The following is a 17,502-nucleotide window of genomic DNA, read 5'->3' as shown; positions in this document are numbered from 1 at the left end:
ACTCAAATTTTAATAACCTTTAAAATGCACTGAATATGATCTTTGTGTAACGCAAATTACAACAATCTGCGGGTCACTGCCTGTGCAGTTAACGATATCAGGCACCCTATCGTTAATTGAAGCTAGTAAAGTTACAATGTGAACATTCCATGCGTTCGTAACATGCTCAATATTAACTTGGAGCGGCATGTTCGACAATTTACGATAATGAGAGAGTGAGTGAGAGAGAGAGAGAGAGAGAGAGAGAGAGAAAGAGAGAGGAAGACAATCAGACAGAAGAGAGACAGAAGTTAGGGGAAGAGAGAGAGAGAGTGAGCGATAGGGGAGACAGAAGACACAGGGAGATGGAGATAGAGATAGAGAGAGAGAGAGACGACATTAGACAAGAGAGGGGAAGAGAATAGAGCAAGAGAAGATAGAGAGAGACAAGACAGAGAAAGAAAAGAGAGAGGGAATACAGAGGGAGAAGAGAGACACACAGGGAGAGACAAAAGAAGACAGAGAATGGAGAGAGACAGAAGTGAGAGAGAGAAGTGAGAGAGAGAGAGAGAGAGAAAGAAAAATGAGCGAGACGAAAATCATTGGACAACTCAAGAAGTTGTAGCCCGGGAGTCCTCGTATCTTTTCGTGCGAGCAATAGTTAGTTCTCTTGACCGTAGTAAATTCTATAAACTTGAAAATAACATAAATTTGAACTAGAGTTACCGAAAAAAAACAAACACTATCATATAGGGTGCACATCATGTGCACATTTTAGAAGGAAGTCCACAATGCAATCAATATACATATTTAAATCTTGTAGTTAGTGATATCTATGTAGTTAAACGAGAACGACAGGTGATTTTTTTTTGTTGTTGTTTCTCTCTCTCAGCCAATGATATCCTTTAATCGCAACATAGATTAGAATTTTCACGTACACGTCACTCGACCTACATAACGACCAAAATTTGATTTGTGAACCGGAGAACGAAATAGGATATAGATCGGTCGAAAATTCCAGCGAAAAAATGTATCTTGTTGCGGCTCTCTGATGAAAAGTACTTTTTGTCAAGTTTAATTGGATGTGGTTGAACGTATCTGAAACCTCTAATCAGCGCTTGAAATCCGCATTTAACAACGGGAAAAAAGCAGATTGTGACCGCATGTGGTGACATCTACCGATGAAATTTACTGTTTTTCTGTGCTCAATCATATCCTTTCGGTTTTATTACACATTTCTCCTCTCCTTTTGAACTGGTATGTTTTATGTAAACTTTTAATTCAAGGTTAAGAGAAAAGATCTCTCATAAGCAAAGCAAATAAAAAAGTTGGATCACTGATCGAGCAACTTACACTCACATATTAAATGATAAACAAATCTGTAGCATAATTAAGAGGAGACTACCGAGCAGGCCCGGCCTCGCCCCTCCACACAGGTAAAACAGCGACAGCGAATAAACGGGCAAGGTAGCTCGTGTAGAGCAATGGCACTGTATGCCAGGGACCCGGGTTCGAATCTTGGTCGAGTCTGAATCTTTCGCTGAAAATTTTCTACGTAATGATTCAATAAGTTTTGAAAACCAGATCAATTGTTTACATTTACATATGAAACCTAGATCGTCCGTATAAATCCAATCATCATGTTGCGTCTTCGTTGTTACACCATTCAACACCATATTGACTTGAAGCGAATCGGCTAGGCGAGTTGGCAATAATCAGATTACTTGTATACTGGTGTAATTCATGAAATATAACATATCTCGATATCCAGTTGTGGCATGGGAAAGGTAGTAACTTTGAAACCCAAGAGAAAATATTTTATTATATTACACCTGCATGGGATTGGATGACTCGCAAATGACTGTCGCCTCTTAATAATTTCAGCATGCTGATTTCAAAAATGAAATCCATTTTTACCCATCACTAGTTTTTTCATAAAACAGCAATATACGTATAAACTGCCTTAATTTCACAATAAAATGTGTAGTTCCTTATTTCCTCAAGAGATGGCTTTGTTTAGATGGTATTAAAATATTGGTTTTCTACAATACAAATCCTCCAATTTGAACTACGAGTGAACATAGAATAGTAAGCATTTAATCCACATTCTTTCTTCACAAGAAACACTGGCATAAAAATTGTAAACTATGATTACGTAAGTTCCATTTTCGAAATACCTCATAAAACATTCCTTCAGAAAATGTCCAAAACTCAATGTTGTAAGATGGTGGGTTGATTGAACTTAATGACGTGGAGAAAAATCCTGATCTACGGGAAAATCCTGACATGATGGGAAGAAATTTATGTCGTATCCGCCATCGGCATTCAAGATACTTCCAGAATCTACTATTGGCTTGTAAATAACCAAAATGTCAGTTGTTTAAATTTATTTTATTGCGTTCTGTAATAGGCGTAATGGAATGGCAAATATGAGAATTTTGATTGCAAAATTGTGACAAATCCTGAAATGATGGGGGGGGGGGGGAATGGATGTCATGTGCGTGATCAGCATTCACAATATTTCCAGAATCACCGATTGGTTTGTAAACAACCGAAATTCCCGTTGCTTAAATTTATATTGTCGTGTTGTGTAATAGGTGTAATGTAATGGCGAATATGAGAATTTTGATTATGAAATTGTGAAAGATCCTGACGTGATGGGAAAAAGTGGATGTAATTTCCGTGATCAGAACTCAAAATTCTTTCAGAATCACTTATTCATTTGGAAACAATCTAAATTTCCCTTGCATAAATTTACTTTGTTGCGATAGGCAATATATGTAATGTAATGGCGAATATGAGAATTTTGATTGTAAAATTGTGAAAAATCCTGACGTCATGGGAAAAATGGATGTCATTTTCGTGATCAGCATTCAAAATACTTCCAAAATCACCTATTGATTTGAAATCATCCGAATTTGTTCCACAAAATGCAGGGCTGTGTTATGCTTGGTAGGAATCCAAACAACCTCTCTCAACACGAATTTGCACCCAACCAGACTGGTAACGTCGTCGCCTTGTAATGAAGGGGTCCCGGGTTCGATACCCGGTTGGGGCACATTGGATAGTAGTTCGGCTCCCACTTTAAACTGTAGGTCCAGTCCAGATTAGCCTATATGTGCATAAAAGTGGACTTGATAAACCCAACTCAAACAAACAAGCACCCACTCAGACAAGTACACGTGGGAAAATACAACTTCATAAGAGTTGCATACCTGAAGCCTACGGTAATAAGTTGGGCAGAAAACCCTGGAAGAAATTACAATTATGTTAATATTCATTTCAGATATATGTGTAAAAGGTAATGTAGACTATATCAGCCACCTCAACATAAGAGGGCTTGGCAAGAGGTCTGTGTGGATCTGGTGGCATATATGGAGAAGGAAGAGGGAGCAAAGGGCAAGTGTCTCTGGATCGCGCACACTATGTCGCAACGTTCACCATGCAGTGCTGTCTACTGCACGAGGCGATCCTTCCTCCAGTGAGAAAGAGACCGTTGTCATTACTTATTTTTCCAACAAATATTGATGTAATTTAATTTTACAAAGGCAGATTTCAAAGATAACTTATACTGTTGTAAACCTCGCAAGAAATCTAGTTGTGAGCATCTGTGATGTGGCAACAACGCAAATTCCGCCTGACACCTAATGCCGTGTCTCAGACTGTAATTTCTACTTGTCAAAATGTCTTGAGTTTCCATGGACAATACAGTTTTAGGTTACAGAAATGCCAAGTTCTTGTTTTCAAGAAAACCCATGACGTTTTAATGGTTCGGGAACATTCCCGTGGTTGAATAAAGTTAATTTTCCATTCACAAAGACGTCCCTTCATATTTTTTTCAAATCCTGGGCCTCCCCGATGGCGCAGTGGTAGCGTCATCACCTTGTAATCAAGGTGTCCCGGGTTCGATACCCAGTGGATGCACGTAGTGGTTCGGATCCTACTTTCAATTGTAGGTCCAGTCTCGATTAGCCTTTCTGTGCATAAAGTGGACTTAAAACTACAAATCAATCAATCAATTTTTTTCAAATCCAAATATCATAAGCATTACTTAGGGGGGCAGCAAAGTAAATATTATATAAGGACGTTAAATTAAACACGAGGTGAACAAACCGATGTATATTTGTATTCTTTTCCCAGCAGACCCTGTGGCAATATTTCTACACAGATTCAGAGAAAAGGGTTAGGTTCTTACCGAAGGCGATGCATAACCACTTCCGATGGCTAGAGCAGTGGCATTGATGCGTGTGAGATTGCCTTCGGTTGTAATTAATTGTGGAGATAGAAACGCGTCCGACGCTCTACGCTTCGCCGCACCCCAGAGTTTCTTTGCCGAGACCAAGATGTGGCTTCTGCCCGTTCTCCTCCATTACACAGCCACAGTGTTGCCACCTGAACGAAAATTATCATGGAACCCTGTTGTATTTCACTAATTATCTAATTTCTATTGAAATACGAATTTCTCTCCCAATAAATGAAATGGCCATAAAAAATTGAAATTCTAATAACATGCACGGCAAAGTTCGACAAGAAGCTCTATAACCACATTTCTAAATGACAAATATCTTGTTGCAATTTTTATAAACATGCATTACTTTTAGGCTAAAAAAGGTAAAGTGTTCCCCTGTGCATAGCACCACGCCATGAAGGCGTATAGGGGGTGTGGGGGTAACGCCCCACACTTTCTTGATCCGGTCGTGAGTGGGGGTGATGTGATCAGCATCACGCCCCTGACCGCCTTTACCCCCCAGGGTTTCCCCCAGGTACCCATGTTATTCGACGCTGGGCGCCGGGGCCGCTTCCACCGTTAGAAAAGTTCCCGGATTTGAACCGGCCGGGGATCGAACCCGGGACCTTGAGCATGGTAGTCAGACGCGTTACCGACTGAGCCACCGCGGCCACATTCTATTTTCAAAATTCATAAAGAAAAGTTTTTTTGAAATTGGCGCACACAGGCGCTAATATGAACATGTGGTTGAAATTTAAGAATTTAAGATGCAAAGAAATTGTGTTCAACCAAGTAGAGATTTAGCGGTGTTCAAGTTCAGAAGATTCAACTACTGCTTTCAACGTGCATTTGATTGGTTAGCACGCATCACGTGATCATATACCACACCGTACACCACTCCAGAACTTAGTGCAAACGGTGCAGACATCAAATACACTACGTGACACCAAATCAACGAAGTAGACTCGATGTTGCACTTTGTAACAAACTAAACGCATGAGTGAAAAGACAGTCAGTCAACTAGTAGAGGCTAGTATGAATGAGTATTTTAAACACACACTAGTATTCTGATACAGATTCTGAAAAAAATTCAGTACCTGAAATTTCGGTACTTCACAGCTGTTGAGGAGACTTTCATATTGACACATTTTAATGAATGAAAAGTGAACAATATGGTGATACTTTAATCTATCACATTTAAATATCTTCTACCCACTCATCCCTAATACAACGGCTAAGGTTGTAACAAGCAACAGCTAGCGGTTGGATCGATGCCAACAGAGACTTTACACACTACTACTGACTAACAAAGTGTGAACTCCCCAAATCGTGATGTAATATTTACAAAAGTAATTACTATTACCGTTATTATAACATCGATCGAGTCAGGAGTATAATTTGTAATAATAAATAATAAAGTGCTCTTGCTGTTCTGGTTACCAATCATTCAACAAATTATACGATATTCATTGTTGTATACGACAAACTGTTTACCAATCATTCAACAAATTATACGATATTCATTGTTGTATACGACAAACTGTTTACCAATCATTCAACAAATTATACGATATTCATTGTTGTATACGACAAACTGTTTACCAATCATTCAACAAATTATACGATATTCATTGTTGTATACGACAAACTGTTTACCAATCATTCAACAAATTATACGATATTCATTGTTGTATACGACAAACTGTTTACCAATCATTCAACAAATTATACGATATTCATTGTTGTATACGACAAACTGTTTACCAATCATTCAACAAATTATACGATATTCATTGTTGTATACGACAAACTGTTTACCAATCATTCAACAAATTATACGATATTCATTGTTGTATACGACAAACTGTTTACCAATCATTCAACAAATTATACGATATTCATTGTTGTATACTACAAACTGTTTACCAATCATTCAACAAATTATACGATATTCATTGTTGAATACTACAAACTGTTTACCAATCATTCAACAAATTATACGATATTCATTGTTGAATACTACAAACTGTTTACCAATAATCCAACAAATTATACGATATTCACTGCTGAATACTACGAACTGTTTACCAATAATTCAACAAATTATACGATATTCATTGTTGTATACTACAAACTGTTTACCAATTATTATATAAATTATACGATATTAATTGTTGTATACTACAACTGTTTACCAATAATTCAACAAACTATACGATATTAATTATTGTATACTTCAAAATGTAACCACAAATAAACGTTATCTGTGATGTAACTAAAAACATAATTCTGAAGATTGTCACATTAATATTAGAACAAACAACAAAAACTGCATTGTTGCAGTGAATCTGTGTGTATGTTCATGTAGTTTTGTTATTTTATGTTGATTTTTTGCCACTTTGGCTAATTACGACGCTGGTGATGGGCGATGATAATATGATGAAGGGATAAATAAAAAATCGACTACCTAATGCGCTCTGCCATCGAGCAAGCTTAACTTTCCATTATAGCTCTTGAGAAAGACTCATGTGAATTATGTGGAAACGTTGGTTATTCTTGGGAATAACAAATAAAGCATTAAACTAGGTGATGTACTTGTTCTGAGAGTCGATGTTATATATTCCATGGGAACGAACACCCTCGTGTATAAAGAAGAAGATGGAGTAGAATGAAATAGAATCGGACAAACTTACGTCTCGGAAAAATTCCAGACCTTTTTCTCGAATAGCCACAATAATACTCTAAAACGAAATGAATAATTTATCAGGTCGCAAATATTAATTCAGAAAGAGAAAAATATCAGTACTTAGAGTAGGAAAAAGCAATTGTGTCTTCTCTGCATCATTTGATAAAAAGGCTGAAATACAACTTTAGTATAGCTGTGTATATTTCAAAGGGTTGCAGTGGACTCTTCAGGAATAACTTTTGACGAAGGTAATGTTTACAAAAATCAAAGTTCGAGTCCATTTTATACTCAGATAGGCTAAACGGGACTTGTTTACAGTGGACCACGACCGCCCTGATTACCAGGCGACAGATATTGGTACACCCAATAATCATGCGTGCGACTTTATTATTTCCTTTTGGTACTTTTTTTTAAAAAATGTGAGTTACCGGAAGGGTTTCCATTGTCTTTTTGGCACATAACTCAATCAACTGAGCTCTTTTCGTTATTTTGTGCATTCCGTTTACAATGTGTGATGATGTTCACGGAAAAGTTGGGTAGTTTTACTCAGTTCTCAGGTCGTAAACTACTGTGCTTCATTGAATTGAATTATTTTATTTTACGTTGCTTTCCTGCTATTTTTGGTTAATCGCGACGATGAGGGTGAGTGACGATATGATGAAATTGATAAAGGGAACCACACAAAAACACCCATGTCCAATCCTGGGATTCGAACCAAAAACACCTGGCATCGCAAAGCGCTGTGCTAACCACTCCACAACGGAGGTCGGCGCAGTACTTTATTATTGGCTGTTACGTATACATAAAGTATGCATTCGCATGAGTGCATTGTGTGTGCAGGAAATATGTGTCACTGGTTTCTATTTTATGTTTTATCTATAAGCTTAATGGATCAGATTATTCAATAATGTCATGACATATTGTGGGCATAATTTCTTTTATATTGTGAAACTCCAGTTCTTTAGAGAACTGTAGCATAATAGAAAGCGAAGTAATATGAGCAGAAATACAAACAGAATATTCTTCAGATATCGTTAGGATTCGAAAAATTACACAAGTTCTCTCTCCCGAAACCTACAATTTCTCAACTGAGGTTAACGGAATATAACAATAGCTTATGGTCTTAGGCAAGTTCAGCACATTGCACTGTGCGTTGAACGCAGGAAGAAATATTCAAAGTACGTGGTAAAAATAACGTCAACAGTACGAAGAACTCCAACGCTCCACGTTGTGAATGTTAACGCTACGACCGGGGCAGGCAGAGAAGGTCGAGGATATTTTCTCCAAGCTGGTCACGGAAGCCGTCCTTTGCGGCTTCTTGGAAATCGAGTGAATCCCTCCGTGCCCGAGTGGTGCCGTTTCGGCGGGCCACGAAGGCCGAAGCAAGACACACGAGGAGACTTCACCAGTGTTGCCAAATAAGTATCGTCGATAGTCAATCTTCTTAACGGGGCGACAAGTTGCAGTTGTGCGTAATAACAGGGATATCCTGCTAACTAGACTCAAGCATTTGTGGCGATTCATTGTAGGCAAGGGTGATTTTACACCCCCAATCATGGGCGTCGGGAGGGGGTCGAACAGGTCACTGGAGCCCCCCCTCTTCCTCATGGAAATTGGCATCCTTCATTTCAAGTTACAAAAAATCAGAAAGCCTATTTCTTTTATTGTCAATAACACAAAGAAATTTCAGTTAGTTAGTAATCGAAAAGAATAACGAAGCAAGAGATTCGTTAAATCTAAAAAAAGGGAGTGGAAAATACAAAAAACACCTTCCTTTCATGTTCAACCATTTAACCAAAGAATGAATGATTTCAGAGTTTTATGGGAAAGGTCAAATGACGTAACCACTATGAATACTAAGAATACAATTTCCTCATAATTTTTAAAGCGTTTGCTTGAACGAAGTGTCTAAAATTATTAACAACACAGAATAACTATACCAACTGCACGATAAGAAAAAGAATAAGGAGTAATAGTTGAACTGGAAATTCACTCATCTGGTGGATGAGTCTCCCCAAGGATAATAATAATATTTTAATAAAATTTGTTTATAATTTTTGTAATGATTATTCGTTTTATGTGAAAGTAATCATAAGCATAATAATAATAATAATTATTATTATTATTATTATATTTCTACTACTCACATTTTATCAATGACCTGACCATCCATATGAAAATATCTGACAACGCCCATGCCACCTACAACAATATGAGAACTACACATTTGTAACGGATAATCTACAGGGTGACCAAAAAGTCCCGTTATCCCTATATAAATAATAATAAACACATTTTTATTTCCGTTTCAGATAATATAAACTAAACGATGGCTGATACTTCTAATTGCACTATTGAAGAACGTGTCATTGTTAGTTGTTGGTTGCATGGAAGGATTCAAACAGGAAGAAGTATTGAAGAAGTGCGTACTGACTTCCTTCATCATTTACAACGGGATGCTCCTCTGAAATAAACACTTCCACAGGTAATGTAAAGGAATAGGAAAGAAGTGGTAGACTTTCAACCAGAGAAAAACAATGCAGATTCTTCGAGACAGTAGAGATATAGCAGTGGGCCACCTACCTGTGCTATCAATGCCACTTCGCCTGGCCAGCACGAGGCCCTGATCTCACTACATGCGATATCTTATCTTTGTGGATCCATAAAGGCCATCGTTGCACGACATCGTTATGGTACCGTCCATGAACTCGAAGATGCTGCGAGACTTTCCTTCATTCGTATTACGCCAACTATACTAAGAAAAATGCCGCATATAACTTGGCGGGGTGTTATCCTTCGTCGTGAGAATGACTGCACACCCTGAGCCTTTGGGTACTTAGAGATTTTATCACAGAAGATTATGTCAAATCCATTTTAACTTTCCAACAAATACTGCTGTAAATTACGTTACATTTGTTTCTTTATTACAGGAGTAAAAGGACTTTGTGTTCAGCCTGGAGTGTATCATCTAAGTTTCCATGTTCATAAACGAAGGTCACTATTTAGCTGGTGTGGTTTATGATGACCAAAACAGTTTCTTTTCATTTGTACAGTGAAGGAGAAACGTAAAGCGTTTCCATGTATATTGCAACCCGCTATTAAAGCATATTAAAGTGAGAGGAGGCAGGGGTCAGACACTCACGATCTCGTTCACTGTCGAGGTGATGCGATCAATACCACGCTCCCCAGATACTCATTTCATAGAGGCTGGATGAACCCCAGAGCCGCTTTACGCTGGAACATTTTCTAGAGAATTCCCACAGAGATCACCCACCCCAGGAATATAACTAGTGTCTCCCGTCTGCCATCAAACCTACTGACAACCAACCAACCAACAAACCAACCAGCCGCCACTACCACGGTTCTTAATTATAGATAATATAATAATACTTATTTAATAGCACATATTTATAATTTTGTTTACCGGTGTTCAGATAAAACTTAACATGACACATTTAAGCATATTTCAGATTACAGTATTTTATAGTAATGCAAATGAGCTACTCACGTGTACCATCCGCTTTCTGGAACAGTCCACATCTGAATTCCTTCGTACTTCTTCTGTGTCAAGACAGTGACATTGAAATTTTTCCCCTTATAAGATTCGTGGCATTTGCCTGGCTCAGGTCCTAAACGACCTTCTGCTCCGCAAGTACCAAAAGTGTAGCCTATAAGAAAATTTGAAAGTCTGGTTCAATATTAAATTTTACGAATACCTGTAAGTACAGTAAAACAGATAAAATAGTAGTCTAAATTAATATGATATTATATATATGTATAAAATTTGAACACTGAAAGGAAATGTTTAACCATTTCACTCTGCACTTTTTTAAAAATGTACAACTCAAAATCTCACAATCACGATTTTTCAGTTATAATATAGTTTATAAACTAGAACTAGAGAATAGTATAGTCAACAGCTAACAAGAGTAGTTAGTGAAAGTCTGATATGTTAATACCAATATCCTTTAGGAACACCTTTCTATATTGAATAATATTTGTAAGAGAATCCTGTACAAGACCATTGTTTCTGTCAACTCTAGATGATAACTTAATCTTTATTGTTTTCATGGCAACTGTAAAACATATCTATTGTCATATTTTAACAAAAGTATGGGTTCAATAATGAACTGTCCATAAATGAGATTATTCAGCAACTGCTGTTACGCGCATTAGGTTTAATGTCTATAACTTGCATTCTCAGCTTTTTTTTCAAAGAACAATGGAACACGTTAGTATAATTAAGATTTGGGACAATCTTCACATGTGGTGACATTAGCATTCTCAGACGTTTATGAAATTTGCTGTAACTTATCTTCTACAATTAAAAAACAACTTTCTTCAGGAATATATACTTTTTCCTTTTGTTTATTACCATATTTTATCTCTCATTAGTAGTTTTTACGCTATACTACAATGAATCCGATACTGTCTCATAATTCCCCATCCTTGGGGTACAAAATAACAATAAAGAGGTCAAAACAAATTTACCATATTTCTTAGGTTTACTGTGAAATCCGAAAATAACGAAAAATATGAGGTCCCTGGAACCCCCTTCTTCCATAAGCTCACCAAAATTAAAATTCTGAAAAAAATTTAAGCCCTGTATGCCAAATTGGGGACAGGAAGAATCTGAAATTTGAACCATAGTGAGACCTCTTGAAGCTCCAAATAATATTCACATTTTGTAAAGGTATTTCTTTGACTAATAAATAAATTAAAGATTAAATTAGCCAAAATTAGCCCCTTGTAAATATAACATGTGTAATTGGGAAATGAAGATATTGCAAGACAAAATATAGTTATAAACGTACTTATTAAAATGAACATTAAATGTGAAACTTGTGACGAACCTGTGGATCCGCACAATATAATTATATGTTTATTGATATTATTAATCTCATATTATACAAATCACTTTATATTAAAGGTTTAAAAAATGTATAATAACTACTTTGTACAACGTTAATTATGTTTTATGTTATTTATTGAGCTAAAAGCTGTATAAATGAAGTAATATTTGGAATTCTAACGTTGCCATAGCAACGAAAATCAATAGTCGTATGTGGTAATGGTTGTATTTTAATAATTCTTAGACCCATAGAAGTTGTACCTTCACCTTCGTGTTATAATTTGAAATCTTTATGAACTAATTCTAATCGTGCAAATGATTGACCAGTGATCGTCACAGTATAATAGGTGGTCCAGTATTGAAGAACGTTATCAGCACGATCTTGAGTGATGTGTTTTGCCTAAGTGATTGAAGTGTTCACTTACACCATTGTTCTTGTAAATCTGGTTTGTACATAAATTTCTATTATATACGCATCGAGTAATCCTTATAATCTAAGAACAAAAAAAGTTTTACAGCTAGATATATCAATTGTGGTGATGAACCTGATGAATCGCAAAATAGAAATGGTGCCATGAATATGGTGAAGTGCTGCAAAGATACCGATAAGGAAAGGTTGGTAGCTTGTGAAAATTGTGGCTATTGGTATAATTTACAATGTTTGGGTTCGTTCGATAAGCATTGGGAGTTATATCAGTTAAATAAAAATTAATTCTGTAAAGATTGTGATCCATCTTATGATTCGTTCAGTATTGTAGTTTTCGTGCAATGGAAACTAAGTCAGGAAAATGTTCAAGAAATTAACATTCGTCCTTCTGTGTTGGCCGAGACGTCAACGGGGCAAAATAATGTTACTTTTCAAATGTGTGATCTGCTTGCAGAGTTAAGGAAAATCAACGAGTCACAACAGATGGAATTTACAAAAATCATGGAAACCCAAGAGCTAGAATTTACAAAACTAAGAGAATCTCAACAGGAAATTCAAAATTCACAGCAACTACTCAACCTTGACTTCCACGAATTGAGTACATCGTTACGGAAGGAATTAGCTGAAGTTGCCGAGTCCTGCAAATTACCAACACGTTCATTAAAACAGGAAATGTAAAGGGAAGTGCAAGGACTAACAGAGAAAATCGAGGAAGTCAACTCTACTTGTACAGAGAATTCTGCTAAACTTGCCTGATTGAACGATCAGATTACAGAATGTCAGAGCAATGTTTCAGGGTTGTCTCGGCAAGTTCAGAGACTTGAAGTCGTTGTGAACAAGGACGAAATAACCAAGCGCTTCGTTAACTCAGGCTCAATTGTCTGAACTTAGAAGTCGTAAATATGATCCTAAATCGACGAGTAGTATGGAAGTTTTTGCTATACGTACGCATTCAGGATATTATACGATCGTCCGAATGATGCAGAAGTTATTGGTATTTTAATCAATCAGTTGCTCACATCTGTTGCACAAACTATATTACCTGCTGGATTAGATAAAATGGATGATGTAAGTGCGTTTCTAAAGAGGTTGAATTTAGTGAATTTAAGATCGAACAAGAGTCTTGATAATGTACGTGAAAAAAAATTCCGACATGATGGGAATAATTCTAAAAGTTTTACCGACAATAATAGTGCAAGCGCAAAACTGAGAGTTCAAGGTGTTGCTAAACATTCATCGGTTTCGAACGGTGATCAATCTAATGAAAATGAATGTTCAACACGTTATGTTGTAAGACCTAACAACAGTGTTAATTTTGTTTCTTCTAGCGATGAAAATAAAAGAATTAAGGTTCCACGTACAGATGTTTCATCTGGTGCTGAAAACCAGCAATCAAACTCAAACCAAAAGACGATGATTATTTTATAGTAATAATAATTTTAGGGAAACCTATCCTAACTAACAGACCATATAATCGTTACAGACGTAATGGTGCAGAAACTCAACATTTCCGACAAAATAGAAGTCCACAAAGCTGTCGGTACTTCAACAATAATGGGAGTTTTATGGGCAACAGTTTTAATGCCAGAAACGAGAACAGCAGCAATTTACACTGCGTCCTAACTCTCAGTTCTCTAACGAAAATTTCCACTCATTCCAACCATGTAATTGATGTGCCAATTGTGGATATTCGTCATCTCAGTTGTCAACGGGAAATAGTTGTAATGCAACTACAGTGGTGAATACTCCATTGAATGAAAATGCACAATTTTTCGATCCAAGAGAAACTTCTTGTAAACAGTTCATCTCTTCTGCCCCTGAAGAAAGATTAAACGAACGTCGCGGTTGAACGTGGACCAGTTTGCTCGCACCAACATAAAGAAGTGGCCGTCTAAATCATATTAGTTAAAATATGTACACAGCTTGTTAGTATGTTGTATTAAATACTACCTTTTTATCTGGAGTTGATTATTGTTATCCGCTTTCAATATTTTCCAACTAGATTGGTACGAAGAGGAACCTACTTGGACTTTAAATGATACTGGTATACCTACTCCTTTACTGATCAACCTCTGATCATAGGAACAGTTTACGGTACAACCATACAATGTGTCATCGACAGTTGAAGCCAGTGTAATTTAGTCAGTTATGAGTTATGGTGTAGTATAAAATTTATTATCCCGACTGCCAAATTGATTGCAGCGGATCAACCTAAGTTGATTGTAGAACAATCTCTCAAACTTCAGTGTTTTGATTATACGTTATATCATGTCCAATGAGTATCGAATAATATTGCTGATACGTTGAGCAGATTTCCACCTTGTAAGAGTTATTCCGCACTTGATGATAGATTATACATCAATCAAGTAATCGTGGAAGATTCACAAGATGATACTTCTTCTATTTGGTTAAAAACTCAACGAGCAGATGAGAATTGAAATAATAGAATTTCTCACCTGGGAGATAGTACAGTTGATAATGGCTTTTCAATGCATTTTCTTCTGTTCGATTTGATATCGAGACATTCCTTTTTAAGATAAATTAAACACAATTTGCGGTTATTTACACAATGAACCAGAAATACTATGACAAGCTGAACTTTTCAAATCTTCGAGTGTTCAACTGTTTACAATCAAAGAGGAATCAACTCTTGTCACCATGAGGAATAAATAACTTTATGAAAGTAGATACTGGATGAAAACTTTCTTTCCATTATTTTGTACACTTGAACGTTGTATTATGTTCTGATTTGTTATTACCTGTCAGGCAAAAATCTGTTTGTGTGCACGTTGTTGTCGAATTTCAGATAATATTGTGCATTTGTAACTTTGTTTTACTTATGTTCATAAACAACTGAATGATTTGTAAATAAAAACTCCTCCTCAGTGTTTCGTAGTTTTCATTTTTCCGGAGGAGGGGAATGTTGTGACGGTCCTGTGGATCCGCAAAATATAATTTTTATGTTTATTGAAATTATTAATTTCATATTATACAAATCACTTTATATTAAAGGTTTAAAAATGTATAATAACTACTTTGTACAACGTTAATTATGTTTTATGTTATTTATTGAGCTAAACGCTGTTTAAATTAAGTAATATTTGGAATTCTAACTTTGCCATAGCAACGAGAATCAATAGTCGTATGTGGTAATGGTTTTAACAAAATGGAAATACAGGCAATAGTGAACTGCATACTGCTAAGTTATTTTAATAATACTTAAGACCCATAGAAGTTGTACCTTCACCTTAGTGTTATAATTTGACATATTTATGAACGAATTCTAATCCTGCAAGTGATGAACCAGTGATCGTCTCAAACTATAGTATGCAGACACAGGGCGAGTAGAAAGTCATGAACCATCAGAATAACTTTAAAATGTTCAGATTGATTTCGAGTTACTTTCTTCTTTCAATTCTTCATCCCGCCATCTTTCCTGTGCGGCAACTTAACGGTAGAAATTGCAATGTTTTACTTATTATATTCTGAATCAGCATTTTGCTAACTTTAAAACCTTTTAAATAAAAACTTGACGCAGCGAAGTAAGGTTAACGAAGTCCTCCAAATCTTCCTAGTCTAAAATAAATGTAATATAATAGTAGGCAAATTGCCTATCACGGTGTTCATTCATTCATTCGTTCATTAATTTAAAAAAGAAGAGCACAATTTCTGCTCTTTAACAAGCATAAATCAATTTCATAATAACACGTAGAACGAAGAAGAAAAGGAAGAAGCGATGGACAATCGTTTTGGCTGATTGTACAGTCACCAGTAATTAAAATTGGGCACCTAGGTCCTGAAATACTAGCTTCCTTCCAAGGCGTTATGTGAGTTGCTTAACTCTACGGTGTTAAGTGGATTTTAATAGCAAGTTTTCAATGGGAGCTTCTACCACCGCCGTAGAGTTAGGTAACATACATAACGCTATGCAGGGAAGCGAGTATTTTAGTATGTAGGCGTTTCATTTCTATTGCCGGTGACTGTACATGAAGGCGGTGTAATCAACAACCAAGCACTCAGACCCTGAAAAATTTTATCTAATATATAAAAATGGATCTATATGTGTGTGTGTGTCTGTTCCAACATAACCCTCGAACGCCTGGAGCGATTTCAACCAAACTTGGTACACATATCACTTGCAATCTTGAAAGAAATACTGTGGGGATAAGACACCCCTGGCACCACTAGGGGTTGGGGTGGGAGTGGGTGACATGTAAAAATAATAAAAGGACGGATATTAGTGTGGAATGCATAGTTTTCGGGGTCGCTAAGATGAATAGTGACACTCCCAATGTCGTTCAACTCCAAGACACCTCTGGAACCCCTAGGAGTGGGAGTGGGGAGGGGGTGACATGTAAAACGACGGATATTAGTGTAGAATCCATAGTTTTCGGGTTCGCTAAGATGAATAGTGACACTCCAAATTCCGTTCAAGTCCAAGACACCCCTCGCACCCCTAGGGGTGGAGTGGGAAGGGGTGACATGTAAAAATAATCGAAAACGACTGATATTAATGTGGAATCCATAGTTTTCGGGGTCGCTAAGATGAATAGTGACACTTCCAATGCCGTTCAATTCCAAGTTCATTTTACACTATAGTTAGAATTCATTATTTTCCGGTCTAATAGAAGATTGGGATAAATAAATACCCGGACAACGCCGAGCAATCAGCTAGATGTCTATAAACCAGAAGGCTGGGCATTGTATTCCGAGCCAAATATCTACGATACCTTCTGCAGATCGAACTCCACAGACACACCCTACAAACTAAATCACAACAGCTAATTCCAAGTTTCACGTGTTGGCATTATACACGACAGGCGTAGTAATTGTCTACGTGGAAGCAAAAACGGCAATTTTCATGTTGAGAAGTGTTGACATTGCAATCAATACGCTGCAATAGACTAAAGCAAGTGTCGAGTGGTAATGATTAAACTTTGGCTTCGAGGCAAAGGCTTGGGACAACAATGGCAATTAAGCTTCGTTAATCGGCAAAAGATACGTCTATTGAGGCACGGAGGAAGGAAACAGAGTCTTTAAAGCCGATTAATTATTCATTGCCTTTATATCGTGCGGCAGACAGGTATTACGGCAACTGTGAATGAAATTATTCAAGCGTTCGTTGCTGCCTTCGCCAATCGACATTAGACATGCATTTTTGGAACGTTACCACTGGTCTATCGGGAATGCCGAAAATAAATATGAAAAAGGTAAATCTACTAAGAATGATTAGAACTGATCTACCATCGTATTTACTTTACTGAACTACAGAGGTCGACACTTCTAATATGCCAAATTGACCAGACAATTTACGCAAAAGCTATTCAATA

General features: G+C 36.8%; 1 protein-coding gene across 1 annotated transcript in view; it reads right to left on the bottom strand.

The window, feature by feature from the left end:
* Window positions 1–17,502, bottom strand: part of Alk (Anaplastic lymphoma kinase) — a 714,232-nt gene that overhangs the window by 114,585 nt on the left and 582,145 nt on the right. The window contains exon 13 of the mRNA XM_083111550.1: window positions 10,402–10,561. Coding sequence (XP_082967676.1) covers window positions 10,402–10,561 — 160 coding nt within the window. The remainder of the gene's footprint in view (window positions 1–10,401; window positions 10,562–17,502) is intronic.

This window comes from Lepisma saccharinum, chromosome 25, assembly GCF_977018435.1.
Source record: "Lepisma saccharinum chromosome 25, izLepSacc3.1, whole genome shotgun sequence".
In the NCBI taxonomy this organism is placed as follows: Eukaryota; Metazoa; Arthropoda; class Insecta; order Zygentoma; family Lepismatidae; genus Lepisma; species Lepisma saccharinum.
This window is presented reverse-complemented; position numbering and strand designations above follow the sequence as displayed.